The sequence below is a fragment of the Pseudorasbora parva genome, chromosome 16 (genome assembly GCF_024679245.1).
Source record: "Pseudorasbora parva isolate DD20220531a chromosome 16, ASM2467924v1, whole genome shotgun sequence".
NCBI lineage: Eukaryota > Metazoa > Chordata > Actinopteri > Cypriniformes > Gobionidae > Pseudorasbora > Pseudorasbora parva.
In genome coordinates this window covers 33818073-33834730 of record NC_090187.1, presented here as the reverse complement: position 1 = coordinate 33834730, position 16658 = coordinate 33818073, and the positions used below count along the sequence as shown (strand labels likewise).

General features: G+C 37.4%; 2 protein-coding genes across 3 annotated transcripts; one reads left to right on the top strand and one right to left on the bottom strand.

Moving 5' to 3' along the window:
- Positions 1 to 1676: 1676 nt before the first annotated feature.
- Positions 1677 to 2365, bottom strand: mt2 (metallothionein 2). Its single transcript, XM_067419759.1, has 3 exons — positions 2207 to 2365; positions 1968 to 2033; positions 1677 to 1882 (listed from the first exon to the last, which is right to left on the bottom strand). Exons 1-3 carry the CDS (start codon positions 2229 to 2231, stop codon positions 1791 to 1793), a joined length of 183 nt encoding a protein of 60 aa, XP_067275860.1. The 5' UTR covers positions 2232 to 2365; the 3' UTR covers positions 1677 to 1790.
- A 903-nt stretch (positions 2366 to 3268) lies between these two features.
- bbs2 (Bardet-Biedl syndrome 2) lies at positions 3269 to 16616 on the top strand. 2 transcript variants are annotated; one of them, XM_067419758.1, is made up of 19 exons: positions 3269 to 3487; positions 4614 to 4744; positions 5514 to 5677; positions 6899 to 7126; positions 7395 to 7520; positions 7607 to 7669; positions 7763 to 7840; positions 9057 to 9161; positions 9284 to 9370; positions 10021 to 10156; positions 10230 to 10369; positions 10453 to 10591; positions 11009 to 11180; positions 12557 to 12686; positions 12816 to 12935; positions 13021 to 13158; positions 13243 to 13355; positions 13437 to 13585; positions 16174 to 16616. In XM_067419758.1, the coding sequence occupies exons 3-19, from the start codon at positions 5561 to 5563 to the stop codon at positions 16278 to 16280; spliced, it is 2148 nt and encodes a 715-aa protein (XP_067275859.1). In that variant the 5' UTR covers positions 3269 to 3487; positions 4614 to 4744; positions 5514 to 5560; the 3' UTR covers positions 16281 to 16616. The 2 variants fall into 2 exon arrangements, with proteins under 2 accessions (XP_067275859.1, XP_067275858.1); XM_067419757.1 differs by having other exon boundaries at positions 3270 to 3487; positions 4614 to 4750.
- Positions 16617 to 16658: the final 42 nt, after the last annotated feature.

Below are 16658 nucleotides of genomic sequence, written 5' to 3'. Positions count from 1 at the left end.
AAAAATGACAACCAAATTTAAGGTTATTTTGGCTAGAAGTGGATTATTCATAGCCAGATTTTATCAGGGCCCGTATTTATCAAGCTTCTTAAAGTGCCATTTTAGTCTTAAGTGCTGAGAATTCATGAAATGTACTCCTACTTTCAAACTTAAGTATAAAAGCAAGTTATTACATTTCTTAAAGCTTACTTTCACTCTTACTCTCCCAGTTATTTAAGACAGCTCGAGAGGTCTCTCAAGTTAGGAGTTGCCAGTAGGGGCTTGTAATGGCACTGATGAGACAGAGACATGCGCAAAACTTTCAAGAGAGGGAGAATGTTTTTGAAATGTTTGACAATGACCAGTAAATAAAACGGTATTATTTGGACAGAGCTGGCAGTTGAGCTTTATATAAAAAAAATTGTTGTTCAACTAATTCAGCTAATAGCACTTCTTCCTCCTGCTAGTACGGTTTTCTTTTGGAAACAATGGTGTCTGGTTATATTAAAAAAATTTCTAAGCCATAGGAAGGTCAGTTAACACCACACCAGTTTAAAAATTTGACATAAGACATGGTGGAAAATGTGTTTCTCTTTCATTTCGAAATGTGTATATTATAATGTATTCTCTTACAATGTTTTCTTTTCAAATGCATGTTGAATGTATACTCCTCTTGGAAATTTCACCATTCAATGAGAATTTATCTGAGATTATTCTTAAATAAGGACATCTATTCAGTGATTAGTTCATGCCTATGACATCATCTGAAATCCCATTTGTGGCACAACAAAGTGTCGTGAATCAACTCGAAGACTAAGACTTAAGATTTAGTCCTACACTTTAAAGTATGATTGGGATGCCTGATAACTAACTTTTAAGTGCAGAGTTGAGCCAAGAATTTTTTTACTCAAGTCGTAGCAGTGTTCTTGTAATTCTAAGATGCTTGATAAACACAGGCCCAGGTCTATAGTTTTAGACAAATGACCGCTATACTCTTAAAAATAAAAGGTTCTTTGGCAGGGTGTATGGCTCCATGAAGAACTGCTAATATCCAAAGACCCTTTCCATTGCATAAAAGGGTCTACAGATTATAAAATGGGTCTATATGGCAATCAGAATGCAAAGCCCATTTTGGTTCTTCCTGGGACCTTTATTATTAGGAGCTTATTGCTTGCTGGGAAGTATTGTGCTAAAACAGCAAGCATGCTTGGACACACTTTAGTATGGAAACCCAGTTCCACCACCAAATAAAAATTAAATTGGGACTTCTCAGATTTTACTCAGATGCATGATATAAAGTCACAACTCTTACATCTCAGAATTGTGACTCAAGCACACATTTCTTTAAGTCACAATTGTGAGGAAAATAAGCTGTCAAAATTCTGAGTCACAGACAGGCTTCCATACGTAAGTGAGCTCATAATCTGGAAAAACTAATGTTTTAAACAAAAACCTCTGTTGTTAAAGTTTAAAGTGCACAATAAGAGTTGACAAACAAAAAGAACAATGAAAAAGCCACACAAATAACTGCTGCTATTAGTATATTGTAGACAAGGTACATGGCAGAAACACATTTGCCCATTTAGAAAGAGCAGACATATTTGTTGCATCTTATTTGAAGCAGTACATTGTTGTCCCCCCCCCCCCCCATTTAGCCTTTGTTAAACAAGTCAGCTACATTAAACACAAGCAAAACATTGAGAACAAGTGGATGTCATTTATTATCTCATATACATTTATGCGATACAAAACGATGAGGAGTACAGACGAACAAATTCACATTGCTGTAACAAAACATCACGTTGACCTCCTCACTGACAGCAGCTGGAGCCACAGGAATTGCCCTTACAGACACAGCCAGAGGCACATTTGCTGCAACCAGATGGACAGCAGGAACAGCAACCTGTAACAATAGTTACAGTCAAGAAATTAGTCAACTCATGAATAAAAATATATAAATTAAAAGTATTACAAAAAAGGTCACATACTCTTTTTGCAGGTGGTACACTGGCAATTGGTGCACTTGCAGGTAGCACCACAGTTGCAAGTTCCAGCTGTACACAAAAGCAACTAGTTAAAATGCATGTTGCTGATATACTGGCAGCAAGTAGGTTGAGTCAGGGTGATTGGAACACTTTACCAAAGAGATAAAGTAGAAAAAGTCTTTCCGGTCAACCTGAATTTCAAAGGTAAACTAAACAATTGTAAATGCGTATAAAACACTTACTCTTGGCACAATCGCAAGGATCCATTTTCCTCAGGAGTATTCGCAAAGAGTCAGAGAGTCCCTTGAAATATCACTTCACTCGGTTTGTGAATGAGTTGATGTGGAAGGTACCAGGGACTGATCGCAGGCTGCTTTTATACAACTGACGCAGACCGAGTGCAAAAGCCCGCCCGCTTCAGCCTGCACACGGTGATTCATTAATGAAACTGGGTGCAAACTATCACACAATCAGGAGTCATCGTTCCCACCTTGTCACAATCATTGTTAATTTACGATTATATAACTACCGTTCCACTCCAAACTGAATGTTAATTGCTGTTTATGTGATTATATAATTCGATTATTTTGTTGTTGTTGTTGTTTCGTTTTGGAAGGTGGAAAGACTTTCTTGTTTATATAAGCATAAGTTAGTTTATAAAATAGCATGATTTTGTCTATAAAAACTATGCCTACTTTGTCATAGCCTACTTGTTCAGTCTTTGAGCTTCTTTAATGGTTTTAGATAGCTGCGAGGAAGTTTAGCCCACGACTCTATTAATAAAGTGAACATGTAGGCTATTTGAGTTTACATAAGTTATAGGCCCTTTAAACAGAAACGGTAACATTAAAGACACAGAAGTTGATTTTATGAAAGCTTTATTTTCTCCCATAACTGTTTGTCAACAGTCTGTCACTCTTTGCACACGGCACCAAGTGACACAAACTGCGTGCGTGTGCGTGACAGTCACAGCACGTGCTCCCCCTGTCTGCACTCGGCGAAGATGCGGGCGAGACCACAGTAAACAGAGGAACTGATTTGCACTCGTTTACTCACAAGCTGTTCCCCCGAGTAATTTTCCATTACCAATCACTTCATTACAACTGAGCTGATGTAACGAGTGCAGAGTGTCTTTGAATTTTGGGGGTAAAGATAAATCATTTCAATTAAGCATTAAAATGCCAGACTAACCACATTTAGAACACAATGCTCCCTCAACAAGTGGACGAAGACTGTAATTAATCTGTCATGTTACTGGCATATGATATTTAAAGTAACTCCACTGCCCATAACCTCTTTCAGTCAAAAATAAATATCCCATCATGTTTTGCTCTGCATGACTTTCTTTCTTCTGCAGAACAACAAAACAAGAGATTTTGAAGAATGTTCCAAACAGTTTTAATTACCATTTACTTCCATTGTGTGGAGAGAGAGAGAAAAACAACAACACTGAGACATTTCTCAAAATATCTTATTTTATGTTCCACAGAAGAAAGTCATCAAGGTTTGGGACAACATGAATGGTGAGTAATTATGACAGAATTTCAATTTGTAATTTTTAAATTCTTTTTAATTTAAATTTAAATAAAAGTAGGCTATAAGTTCTGTTCACAATTCACATTTGACAGAAACCTTTAACAGAGACGGTCTTTAACCATTAATTCCACATAGACTACATGATGTATTTAAAGCATCCATTCTCTTTACGTCACAGCAAATTTAGCACTCTTATGGAAATATGATAATATTTTGTAATTATCATTTAAATCTGAATCATTTTTAAATTATTTATTATAAATCAACATCTCATGAAAATGTTATGGGGGCACTGATTTCATACATGTCCTCAATAGAGGACACCGGGACTTAAAGCATGTTTATCAGGCATTTTGGGAGACACAAGTGAATAGGGAAATAAATTACATGTTCCTATAAAATAGATATTATGAAAATATAAATTACATGTTCCTATAAAATAGATATTATGAAAATGTTGCCAACTATTACTCACATATGACAATTCATTTTTCATTACATGTTGATCCAAGAATACATTAATATGCAAATTAGAGACCTATTTTTTTATGGGAAAACCTATGAATGGCCATTGTATGGACATATTGCATAAAGTGAAATGGTATTTAAAAATGTTATATCTTTCATAACATAGCTGAGAATCACCTTTAAACAAAGCTTGGTTCATTTTTTAAAAATTTTTATTGATTGATTAAAAAAAAATCCCATTGTTTTTGCATAGCCTATAGGTCATTTCATGTAATTTTATTTTTTAAACAACTGAGTCCCGATGTCCACGTATAAGGCATAGCATAACATAGCCTATGAATGAAATATAATTTTCCAAAATCCAAATATTTGCCATAAATAAAAAACATACGTTTATTTGATCTAAACAATGTCGCCGATGACATGAAAAAAATACTAAATTCAAAATATTGATTTCCTGGGTCTTGGGAGGATAAAGCAGAAAATAGAAATTTAGAGTCTGCCAATAAAATCTCTTGGCTACTATATGGACCCGTGGTGTGCCGACTTTATCTCTTTTTTCAACATTATATTTACACACGTTATTCACGTAGTTCATTCTTAATGCCAAACTGCCAACTTTTATTATGGCCTTTTTGTGTTCAGTTCTAAATGCAGGACCCCTGCGCGTGCTGCTCACTGCGCATCCTGACAACAATCCTCTCCAAGTTATGGCCATCAGTTTTTCCTGCTAGGTAATAGACAGAATACAACACCTTGCAGCGAACAAGCTAGCGGCTGCGGTAAGACACTTTCATTTCGTATAACTTGTATGTTTATTGCAGTAAAAGAAATATCAAATATGCATATATTATGATCAGTATGAAGTGTTTCTGCGAATTAGCTACACAGAGTTAGCCAGCGCATAGAGTACACTGAGCTGCCTGTGGATCTGGCTAATGCATCGATAGCATGTAGATAGCTTCGTTTTGAGTGGTGTCGCATAATTAATATGTTAAATTAGAAGCACAGTGTAAAACCTTTTTTTTAAAACGGGGAGCAGACGTGTAAACTAAAAGGATTAGCAGAATAGCATGCTAGCACAAGTGGCTTGGTAATGCCGTGACAAGCTGCCCACTGTTGCTAGGCAACGGAAGCCCCATCGGGCGAGAAGCACTGTAAGCTGTTTATTCTATTACCCAGAGAGATGGGGTAGTTAGATGGGCTACTGCTAAAGCCTGAATAAAGTCTCTTGTTGTGACTCATTTCCCCTTTACCTAAAAATCCTTATTAATTAAAATTAAGCAAAAGTTTTATTGTTTATTTGACAGTGACAATACAGACATAACATTTCTGAGTAGCAGACTTTACACATTTCAAAGTTTAAACCATTTACACATTTAAAAATAATAGCCAAGACGGAAAATGTATACGAAACTGAGTAAACAGTTTTTTTAAACATAATTTTACAACATTAATTTATGATCCATGTAGGAGACTTTTCTAGTATATGTGTTTGAATGTTTACAGTCATTGTTGTAACCTCTGTTTATGGTATTTTCACAGGAAGTTTGCGTTAGTAACATCTGATTTTCCTATTGGGCTGTGCCACCATGTTAGTGCCCATCTTCACCCTTAAACTTAACCATAAGATTAACCCTCGAATGGTTGCTATTGGAAAGTACGATGGGATACATCCATGCCTCACTGCAGCCACGCAAGCAGGCAAGGTAAGTTAAAAGTATAATATTAAAAAGTAAAGATGTAATGATCGATGTATCAATTCCTGTTCTATATGTAAATGTAATAAGAGATACTCAGCTGTTCATCTGAGCGATGCCTACTGGAGTAGCGCTGTCATATCTAACTATAATATGACATAGAGCCTATAACTCGCTCTCACATGTTCGTTTATTTGGGTTGATGGCAGGAGTAAATTGTACATATGTGGATTCAACAGCCAGATGTATTTACACTTGTCCAGTTTCATCTTTAATGCATCCCACCCAGATCACCTCCTGAAGTGGTTTAAGTGATCAAATTTAAGTCTCGATTGCGGATCGTAGTGCATCAACACCTGGTCTTTTTACGATCAGATAGATATCTGATCAGAAAAACCCCAAGAACTGACCAGGTTTAAACAGTCCCTAAGTGTCAGCAGCCTAATATTCCTGTTGTGCTCATGTCTGTTTTAAAGTTAATCAAACAAAAGACCAAAAAAAAGGATTAATCTATTTTTTATGAAAAAAGTTCTAATAAGAGAGCAAGTGACAATAAATGGTATTGGTTAAAAATAAGTATTGGCTAAACAAATCTTATTAGGGCATCCCTAATAAAAAATATTACATATTAAAATTATATCATATTAGATTATATTACAATATGTTCTAGTACATGATATTACGCATTGTGATGTTTATTCTTCCCTTGGCATTAATAGCAAATTCAACACATTTACAAAGCACATTGTTCAAGAATATTCATGCAGACAGCTTTGCAACTCTTGTCATTGTTGTAGTTGCATCCTTGTTTGGTTTCTCTGACAAATGCCAATTTTTTCCCCCTCTAACAGTATTTTGGTAAGCTTGGCAGCATAGCCTGCCTTGTTTGTTGTATTTTATTACAATGGACTTCATTGTGGACATAGCTATGCCAGTCTTTATATAGCTTTCAGCTTTTCCTCCCCAACAGCCTTTTTTTTAAACATTTACACAAGCAGCTCCTTGTGGTCCTCATGAGAGCAGAATTGATTTGATTTGCTATTTTAGTTACAAAGTCTGTGATATTTATTGTACAATAAAGAAACTAAAATGAGCATATCAATGTGGTGTGCCTTGTTGAAATGCCTAAACTAATTTACATTGTTAAAACAAAGTGAAAATCTTCTACAAATTAAACCATTTGCATTTGTCCACATGGTGCAATTCAGTTTAACATCTAAACCCATCCAGGTGTTTATCCATAACCCTCACACCCGAGGCCAGAGGCCAGCAGCCCACCGGCTGAGTCAGAGTACCCAGGACTCAGATATCTCACTCCTCAATATCAACCAGGCTGTCAGCTGTCTGACGGCTGGTACTCTGGGACCCAACACCACAGGACACACACTGCTCGTAGGCTCTCAAACTAACCTGTTGGCCTATGATGTGCATGACAACACTGATATCTTCTACAAGGAGGTAAGGTTTATGATGTGCCGTGGCGTGTATACATACAAAGCTGCAGTGTGTGTGTGTGTGTGTGTGTGTGTGTGTGTGTGTGTGGGGGGGGGGGGGGGTCTTAAGTAATTACATATATTACCGATCTGCCTGCATAGACAAGATTGCTAAGAATTGTAAAAAGAATTGTAAAAAGCGCTATATAAATAAAGGTGACTTGACATTAATACCAGGAGATTGAATGGTTCTTATCCAAGTAATTTTTGCTTAATTGCTTATTATATAACAGGTGACTGATGGGGCCAATGCCATTGTTCTGGGAAAACTGGGAGATATCCAGTCCCCCCTTGCCATCATTGGTGGAAACTGTGCTCTGCAAGGCTTTGACTATGAGGGAAATGACCAGTTCTGGACAGTAAGATCATTTAGCTTCCTGTATTCAAAATATATTTGAGAAATAAAACTATGAAGGATATTTATAGGCATACCTTTTTTTTAAAGGTCACTGGAGATAATGTACGATCACTTGTGCTTTGTGACTTTACTGCAGATGGCAAGAATGAGGTGAGACAATCTTTTTGTTTTCACATTATAATGTTAATAAAGTTATTATAAATTACTGCTTTTATAAATTGACCACACATTCCATTTTTCCAGCTTCTTGTTGGCTCAGAGGACTTTGACATCAGGGTGTTCAAAGAGGATGAACTGGTGACTGAGATGGCAGAAAATGAGGTATGAGTTATGACGTTGTTGGTTGATAGTTGGATAATTTTTGATGAAACTTAAAAAAAAGAAAGAACGAAATTTAGGGGTCATTAACAAATAAGGCTTAAAAAGGGTGTCTTTTAAAAATCTTTTCAAAACTGATGTAATGCACATTTTTGAGTCATGAACATTGTTTAAACATGTTTCAGTTGTTAAATAACATTTCAACGTTTTTAAATAATTTTTTTTGACAATTTGAATGTCAGGCGGTACAACAAAATAGTTGTATGTATGTATACTGTTGTTGACATGGAAAATGTACCAACCCAAACTTAATAAAAAGTTTTTACCAGTTTTTGAGAGAAATCTACAAACCTTTTCACTGGATCAGATGGGGTCCTCTAGATGATGCTTTGTCATATTTACTGTTATTACCTTGTCAATTCACAATAAAAGAGTCATGTTTGCTGTTGTTCCACCCTGACATACATTTTAAAGAGTTTTTTAGTCTGTTCATTTGTTTCGACCGTTGAACCACCTGACATTTTGGGGGTTTAAAGGGTTAGTTCACCCAAAAATGAAATTTATGTCATTAATGACTCACCCTAATCTTGTTCCACACCCGTAAGACCTCCGTTCATCTTCGAAACACAGTTTAAGATCTTTATCTTCAGTCCGAAAGCGAATGTAAGTGTATGCACACTATACTGTCCATGTCCAGAAAGGGAATAAAAACATCATCAAAGTAGTCCACATGTGACATCAGTTAGTTCATTAGAATCTCTTGAAGCATCGAAAATACATTTTGGTCCAAAAATCACAAAAATATCAAAAACTACGACTTTATTCAGCATTGTCTTCTCTTACGCGCGTGTTTTCAATCCTTAAATAAAGATTCAAACGATTATGAATCAGCGGATTGATTCATGATTCGGATCACGTGTCAAACTGCTGAAATCACGTGACATTGGCGATCCGAATCATGAATCACTACACTGAATCATGACCGTTTAAATCTTTATTGAGACTTGAGAAGATGCTGAATAAAGTCATATTTTTTGATATTTTTGGACCAAAATGTATTTTTGATGCTTCAAGAGATTCTAATTAACCCACTGATGTCACATTTGGACTACTTTGATGATGTTTTTATTCCCCTTCTGGACATGTACAGTATAGTGTGCATGCAAAAATATGCAAGTCATGTCATTGACATTTATACAGTTATTGCTTTCTGTTTCAGACAGTCACGTCACTTTGTCACATGCACGGCAGCAGGTTTGGTTATGCTCTGGCCAATGGCACAGTGGGAGTATATGACCGCACTGCACGCTACTGGAGGATCAAGGTAGTGCGTTTAGTCCATTCAAAATGAAACCTGAATCAGCAATCACATTTTCCCTAGAGGACCATGATCATTAATCAATATAAGAATAATTTAGATTTATTCTGTTTCTTTTTTTCTTACAGTCTAAAAATCACGCCATGAGTATCCATGCCTTTGATCTTAATGCTGACGGTGTTGTTGAGCTTATAACTGGATGGTCCAATGGAAAGGTCAGTCTTTTAGCAATGACACACTCAGGGGCTGTTTATATGACACCATTTCAACTTTTTATGGGTTTTGGCCATTCATTTACATGACAACAGCTTTGACAAAGACATGATGTGTATGCGTATTGCTGAACTAGGGAGCTGATTGAGACGCACCCTGAGTCTGCGCAGTAGTGGAGCCATGGTATCACGGTCCCGCCCACACTCCCGCAAACACAGCTGTCAATTATGACGTTACACCTCATTTTTATATAAATATTATTTTAATAAAATTATTGAACACATTAAAATGAACATATATCTGTGTGATAAGAAATAAAAATATTTGAAGTGTAATTTTTTTAGTTTGGCCCCATTCGATTACATGGAGAGGGCAGGGTTTATGACCTATGCTGCAGCCAATCAAATGCTTTGCTTCTCTTTTCAGTACTTCAGTCTATAGGTGCGTAGTGTTTCTTCACAAAAGCGACATAGCCAACTATGGAGACAGCGTTTTTAGTCGTTTTCGTGGCTCCGTGTGAATGGTCATTTTGAGGCAAAGGAAAAACCTTTTTTAATACATAGCTATCGTGTAAAGGTACCCTCACCTTTTACTTGCGAAGGTTTTTGCAGTATCGGTAATAAGAGATGATTGCCTGTGATTCCATGTCTAGATTGATGCTCGCAGTGATCGCACTGGTGAGGTGATCTTCAAGGATAACTTCTCATCCTCTGTGGCTGGGATTGTTGATGGAGACTATCGCATGGATGGGCAGATCCAGCTTATATGCACCTCTGTGGAGGGAGAGGGTGAGAGGACGGACCTATTGTAAATGCATGTTGCCTTTGAGTATTGGCTCATCATATATGTGTCATCCTACAGTACGTGGCTATCTGCCTGCCAGTAAGGAGATGAAGGGAAACCTAATGGATACAAGTGTGGAACAAGACCTGATCAGGGAGCTGAGTCAACGTAAACAGAACTTGATGCTAGAACTTCGAAACTACGAGGAAAATTCCAAGGTTATACTAGTTAGTTAAATGTTTAGTGGTTTATGTTGATGTTCCCCATGCAATTTTTGATGAGTGAAATTTGTTTGACATAGGCTCTTCCTGGAGTTTCGGAGGGGGGATTTAAGATGGGTGTAATTCCAGCTAACACGCAGCTCCAGACAGCCTTGTCGGTACGAAGAGCCACAGAGAGCCAGAGAGCACACATAGAGCTCAACATCTCCACTCCGAATGGTACGGTTAAACCAGTATTGTCAGTAGTGTTTTAAAATTGGCCATCACTATATAAGTTATTTAGGTCTTTTTTGCACACAAAAACTATTCTCATCACTTCATACAATTATTGTAGCCACTGTAGCGAGATGGACTCTGTAATGACGTCTTTAATACCTTTTATGGGTCTTGAGAGAGGAAATTACATTGTTGTCAATGGAGGCCTTTCTGAGCCATCGGATTTCAACAAAAATATCTGTCATAAGAAATCATGGCCATGATTTAACTAAATTATGATTTACTAAAATAAGGGGGAAATATAATATGTGGCAACAAATTAGTACAATTGGTGGGCGCAATAAAAGTTGGTTTTCTTTTCTGTCAACATGAAGTTTTAAATTATAATATTATCATATTCTTTTTGCTGCCCTCTTTCAGAAACAATCATTAGAGTTGTGCTGATATTGGCTGAGGGGATTTTTGAAGGTGAGAGTCACGTGGTTCACCCTAGCGCCCAAAATCTCTCTGGCTGTGTCCGTGTCCCCATCATTCCTCCAAAAGACATTCCGGTTGACCTTCACATCAAAGCCTTTGTGGGAGGAAAGACGAGGTACACACATGTGGAATATCGTCATGACGATTGTCAAACTTCATTATTTGGAATATATTTTGATTCATTCAGCTATTAAAAACATGTCTTAAAATTTAAATATGTGACCAATCACGGAAAGTAGGGACACCACAGATTCTGAAAGTGTAGTCTCCAAGCTTTCCAACTATGTGTAAGACATGGAAATCTAATAATATTTAGAGAAGTTGTGGCCATTTGAATGTAGGCATTTAGTTTAAACGAGAAAAAACGGCCTCTAAAGATTGTGTTCTCACCTGTTCTGACCTGGTGGGAGTGACAATAGGGCTCATTTACATCTCATTTAGATAATCCATACCTCCTGTTAAGCTGCATGGTGGCTACTAACGATAGACGCAACGGGAAAAATCGGGCTGCATACTATTAAAGATAAAGGATAGTAGATGCTAACATTACCATCTAAAAGCCCATTATAGTAATGGGGTTTTTTGGCAAGTGATACGATGCTAATGATTACAATTAAAATTAATAACAATAGGTAGGTATGAGAAGGTCTAAACATGAGATAACGTGTATGTGTTCTTAGAATGAACACAAAATGATAAACTTTGGTGTTTATGGAAACTCACCCCATAAAAAACAGAAAAGTATTTTTGCAGATCCCGTTGCCTCCAATCAAATAAGTGATTCGGGCACACTTTCTGTTTGCCGGGGTCTTCTTTGTAGATGTACTGTGCATCTTTTTGACAGGGATAAAGATAGAGAACTGGGTCAAATCCGTAACCGTGGCTATAGTGTAGGGGTAAGGCGCATGTCATCAAGTTTTGACTCATATCAGTCAGAGGTTCGAATCCACCTTTTGCCACTTTTCATTGGAGTTTCTTATGGGGTCATTCTTATCTCGTCAAATGTTACTATCGATATGGCCTCTGATATCTTACGGTCCAACTCGTCTGAAGCCATGATACATTCTTCCTCTTTTTCATCTTCACTCAGTTGTAAATGAGGGATATTATTCAGTCTTAAGATGCCGCTTTCATCGTCGCTCAGACTGTCTCTAGAGCCGGCCAGAGCGCTGCATAAATAATTAGCCACCCTTGGAGGATGGGGCAATAACAAAAGCCAATATGGAAATACACACAGACAAAACAAGGCGATTTCAACCACAAAATGGATGCTTTTAAATATACCAATACTGCTATTTCAAACCCGGGGAGTCTTCTTCGTGATTTCAACAGATTCTGCAAAAGAGCGAAAATCACTTCGTTCTCATTTTGCTCGAAAGTATAGCTGCCAACTTGTGTCCCTGGTTTCTGTGACGGGTCACATATGGTGGGAGAATTTCAAAGAAACTCATGACAGAGCTTTTTTCTCCTCTTCTTCCCCATTTACTTCAGTACACAGTTCCACGTATTTGAAATCACACGTCAGCTGCCTCGCTTCTCGATGTATGACCTTAACGTTGACCCCTCAGCCGCAGAACCCACAGGAAAAGTCACATTCAGCATCAATGACAGACCTCAGAGGGTACAAGGACACACTCACTCATAATGGAACAGTGTGTGCATGACATCACAAAAAAACAAAACACCAATTGTGCCATGTGTTGTATATCATAGTGTTGATGAAACATGTGGCATGCATCTATGTCTGCAGGTAGTCATGTGGCTAAACCAGAACTTTCTGCTGCCCGAGGGCATTGACAGTCCAGACATCACTTTCACCGCACTGCGTGGAGGAGGTCTCCTAAGAATCAATATGCAACATAGCGGAGAGGTACTTTTATTGTGTGTTTGTCGGTATTTGTAAGCTTCTTTCTCTTTATGATTCAGAAATCTCTAACTTAGTGCTGCCTCATCAGATTACGTTGAGAACAGATGACATTGATCTGGCGGGAGATCTGGTCCAATCACTTGCCTCTTTTTTGGCCATTGAAGACTTACAGGCCGAAGCTGACTTCCCTGTCTACTTCAAAGAGCTACGGACCACTCTCACTGAGGTTAAGAATAGCAACATCACCTTTAAGATAATCATTTTTAAGTGTTTTAACTGCAGTGCAAACCTCCTTTTATGCTCGTGTTAGGTGGATGAGTTTCACTCAGTGCATCAAAAGCTCACAGCGGCAATGGCAGATCATTCCAACTACATAAGAAATATACTGGTGCAGGCTGAAGACGCCAGGCTCATGGGGGATTGGTGAGCACCTAAGTTTGATTCATCAATCCTCTCGTTTTCTCAAACATGTGTACTTACAGAAATAATAATCTTTTTTTCTAGGAGAAACATGAAGAAACGCTACATTGAGCTGTATGACCTAAACAGAGATTTGATTAATGAATATAAAATCAGGTCTAATAATCACAATGCCCTCCTCTCACGGCTGAAATCAGTTAACCACGCCATCCAAAGGGCAGGGAGATTGAGAGGTGGGTGGATTTTACTAAGCAGACACCTAATAACACATAGTTAATGAATATTCATAGTTTTCACGTGGAGTCACACTGTATAGGAACGCCCACCTAGAGGGCCAAACAAGTCTTTCCTCCACTGCCCAGCAATTATTTTTTCCAGGTTTGTACTGAGTACTAATGTACTAAAACATTGATATTAAAAGACTGGTATGCTTTTATATATTGTATATTTTGATATCATACAGTAATCCCAGAAGTATTGGCACTCCTGGTAAATATGATCAAAGATGGCTGTAAAAATAAATCTGCAATGTTTAGCCATTTGATCTTTTTTTTTTTTTTTTTAATGCACATCTTTTATTGAAGTAAAAGAATTGAACGTTGGGGTAAAGTCACATTATGAAATAAATGTTTTTCTCCAAAACACGTTGGTCATAATTATAGGCACCCTTTTATTACCGGTAAATACTTTTTGCAACCTCCTTTTCCCAAGATAACAGCTCTGGCTGTGGCAGAAGCTTCATTTTGTTCTCAGTGACACATTTTTGTGTTGATTTTGATGTTTGTTTTGGATCATTGTCCTGATGGAAGATCCAACCACGGCCCATTATAAGATTTCTAGCAGAGGGCCTTAGATTTTTTTAAATCTTTATTTGCTAGAAATCATGATGCCATGTATCTGAACAAGAAGTCCAGGAAAAAAATAGGCACACAACAATAAAGATCTAGCAGTATATTTAACCATTTTCATGGAGTACTTTTTATCCCTGATTGCACCAAACCCATCTCTTTTTTGTTTTGCTTCACCTGACCACAGATCAGGTCCCTTTTGAATTTCCAGTCGTATCTGACCACTGAATATGGAGTTTGTTTTTGGATGAGCAAGAAGAATTTTTCTTCAAACCCTCCCAAATAACATGTGGTGATGTAGGGGCTGTTTGTTTTTTTTTGCTTACTGACCTCAAGACTCAAACTTATCTCTGCAGTTCTCCATCTGTGATCTTTTGAGTCTTTGTCCACTCAAACTCTCTTCATCATCCGGCATTAGGACGACATAGACACGTGTTCTCTTCCAGGCAGATTCGTAACATGTTTAGTTGATTTGACCTTCTTAATTATTGCCCTGATGGTGGAAATGGGGATTGTCAATGCTTTAGCTATCTTACAGCCACTTTCTATTTTGTGAAGTATCTCAACAATCTTTTGCTGCAAAAATCTTTTGCTTTTTAAAAATTGAGGGGTGCCAAGGATAAACATTGCAGATTTATTTTTACTGCCATGTTTGATCATATTTACCAGGGGTCCCAATAATTCTGGCCATGACTGTATATGGCTCTACTTTAAAAATAGAACATTTATATTTTTTACTCCCCCTGAGTCATGTTATTTCTGCCTTCTGCTCGTCATCTGTCTAATATGTGTGCTGTCTGTCTAATTTTAAGTTTCGCATAAGATGATTATCTGACTCAGAATTAAGGTACAGATGTATTTGCATAAGGTCTAGACATAATGAAAAGTACTTTTTTTGGTTCCTTCTTCTTCTTGGGTGATAAAACCACGATACTTAGCTACGTCTGCACAATTAATACCAAAAAGACTAAGGCCAATTCTAGACAAGTCATTTCTGATTCTGACCTTGAACACATGCATAAATGCTCTCTTCTGCTCCTTTACTCTTCTGGTAATATTATTTTACTTGGAGAGATACAGTTAAAGACTTGATTTATTGTTACTTTGTAACTTAAAAGCTGATTATTACTTGCATAGTTACTTAATTATTCATGGTTTTATTCTTTTTTTTTATCATTAATTTAATTCTTTGCTTATAGATAAAAGAGATTTTGATTCACCACTTCTCCCTCTGACTGGATCTCACTGCATTACATGTTATATACAGGCAAGCAGAATATGAACGCAACGTGCTAACGTGTCAAAGATTCACGTTAAGAGTTTTCCCATTGCCTTCCAGGTGCCAGTAGGGTGTACGATATTGATAAATTATATCTCACTATTTTCTGGGATTTTCTTGATAACGATAATTAGGCGATATTTTGCTGAGTGTGTTCTTGTGCTGGTGATCAGCTGACTCCTAAAGTTTTTGATATTCTTCATATTTTGTGTGGTGGTTAGTTCACAGCAGTGACAGAAATAATCTTTTCCAAAAAGTTTGAATGTTTTTATCTTTTATGAGCATTTTTACCTCTGTTTATACCTAGCCATATCGGCCTAGAAAATCACAACTTTTCATTTTGCGTCGGACTTGGTACACAATGTAACTATACATATGACAAAATGTAAATAGGAAAATGTTGGCGTTATTTTGTCCCTTATTGAGCAGTAGGCTAGAAGAAGCCGTTTACCTCCAGTCTCTGGGATAAGCTAGGCTAGCGGTTGGTGCGTCAGACAGAGTTATGGCACGCACGGAGATAAGAGTGTTATGTATGGACTTATCTAACTCTGAGGGATACAATGAATAAGCTAAAGTCCCAAAAAGTCAGCGTTCCTTTAAATTGCTCAGCTCATTATTTATTTATTTTATTTTTGGAGGCAATTAATTGTAATTTTTTGATTATAATAATTTTTTTCCCAATCATGCTTTTCAGTGGGAAAACCCAAAACTCAGGTTATCACTGCCTGTCGAGATGCCATCAAGAACAACAACATCAACGCTCTTTTCAAGATCATGAGAGCAGGGACTACTTCCTCCTGAGGAACATCTGGTCCTAAATGACCTTGAAGTGCAGAAGTCTGGAAGATCAGGCCACATCCCTGGGGCAGCCACTAAAACTGGCTCGGAAAGTGCCCAGTAGCCTGCTGGGAAATGGAAAAAAAGCCTGCACGAGTGGATGTATTTTGAATCCTGCCCTCACTGGCAGCAGTTTTGTGTTAGAGGAAAAACTGGGTCGGTCTGTCAATAACTGTAAAGTCTTAGCCAAAAAATAATAGCCAAAGAGACTGTATTTTGTGTACCGAGGCCATGTATGTGTAAATCGACTGATTTTTATGTATTCAAGCAGGATCTACATTAAATTATTATATACATGTATCTGTTTTTATTCTATCTCTGCTTTTGAACGGTAAACGGTTG

Coding starts and splice junctions, on each gene's coding strand:
- mt2 (XM_067419759.1), bottom strand. CDS start 2,231: ATGGATCCTTGCGATTGTGCCAAGA. Junction 2,034..2,206: donor TCCTTGCGATTGTGCCAAGA/GTAAGTGTTTTA, acceptor TTTTGTGTACAG/CTGGAACTTGCAACTGTGGT. Junction 1,883..1,967: donor GTGTACCACCTGCAAAAAGA/GTATGTGACCTT, acceptor CTATTGTTACAG/GTTGCTGTTCCTGCTGTCCA.
- bbs2 (XM_067419758.1), top strand. CDS start 5,561: ATGTTAGTGCCCATCTTCACCCTTAAACTTAACCATAAGATTAACCCT. Junction 7,841..9,056: donor CTGAGATGGCAGAAAATGAG/GTATGAGTTATG, acceptor TTTCTGTTTCAG/ACAGTCACGTCACTTTGTCA. Junction 11,181..12,556: donor TTTGTGGGAGGAAAGACGAG/GTACACACATGT, acceptor CATTTACTTCAG/TACACAGTTCCACGTATTTG.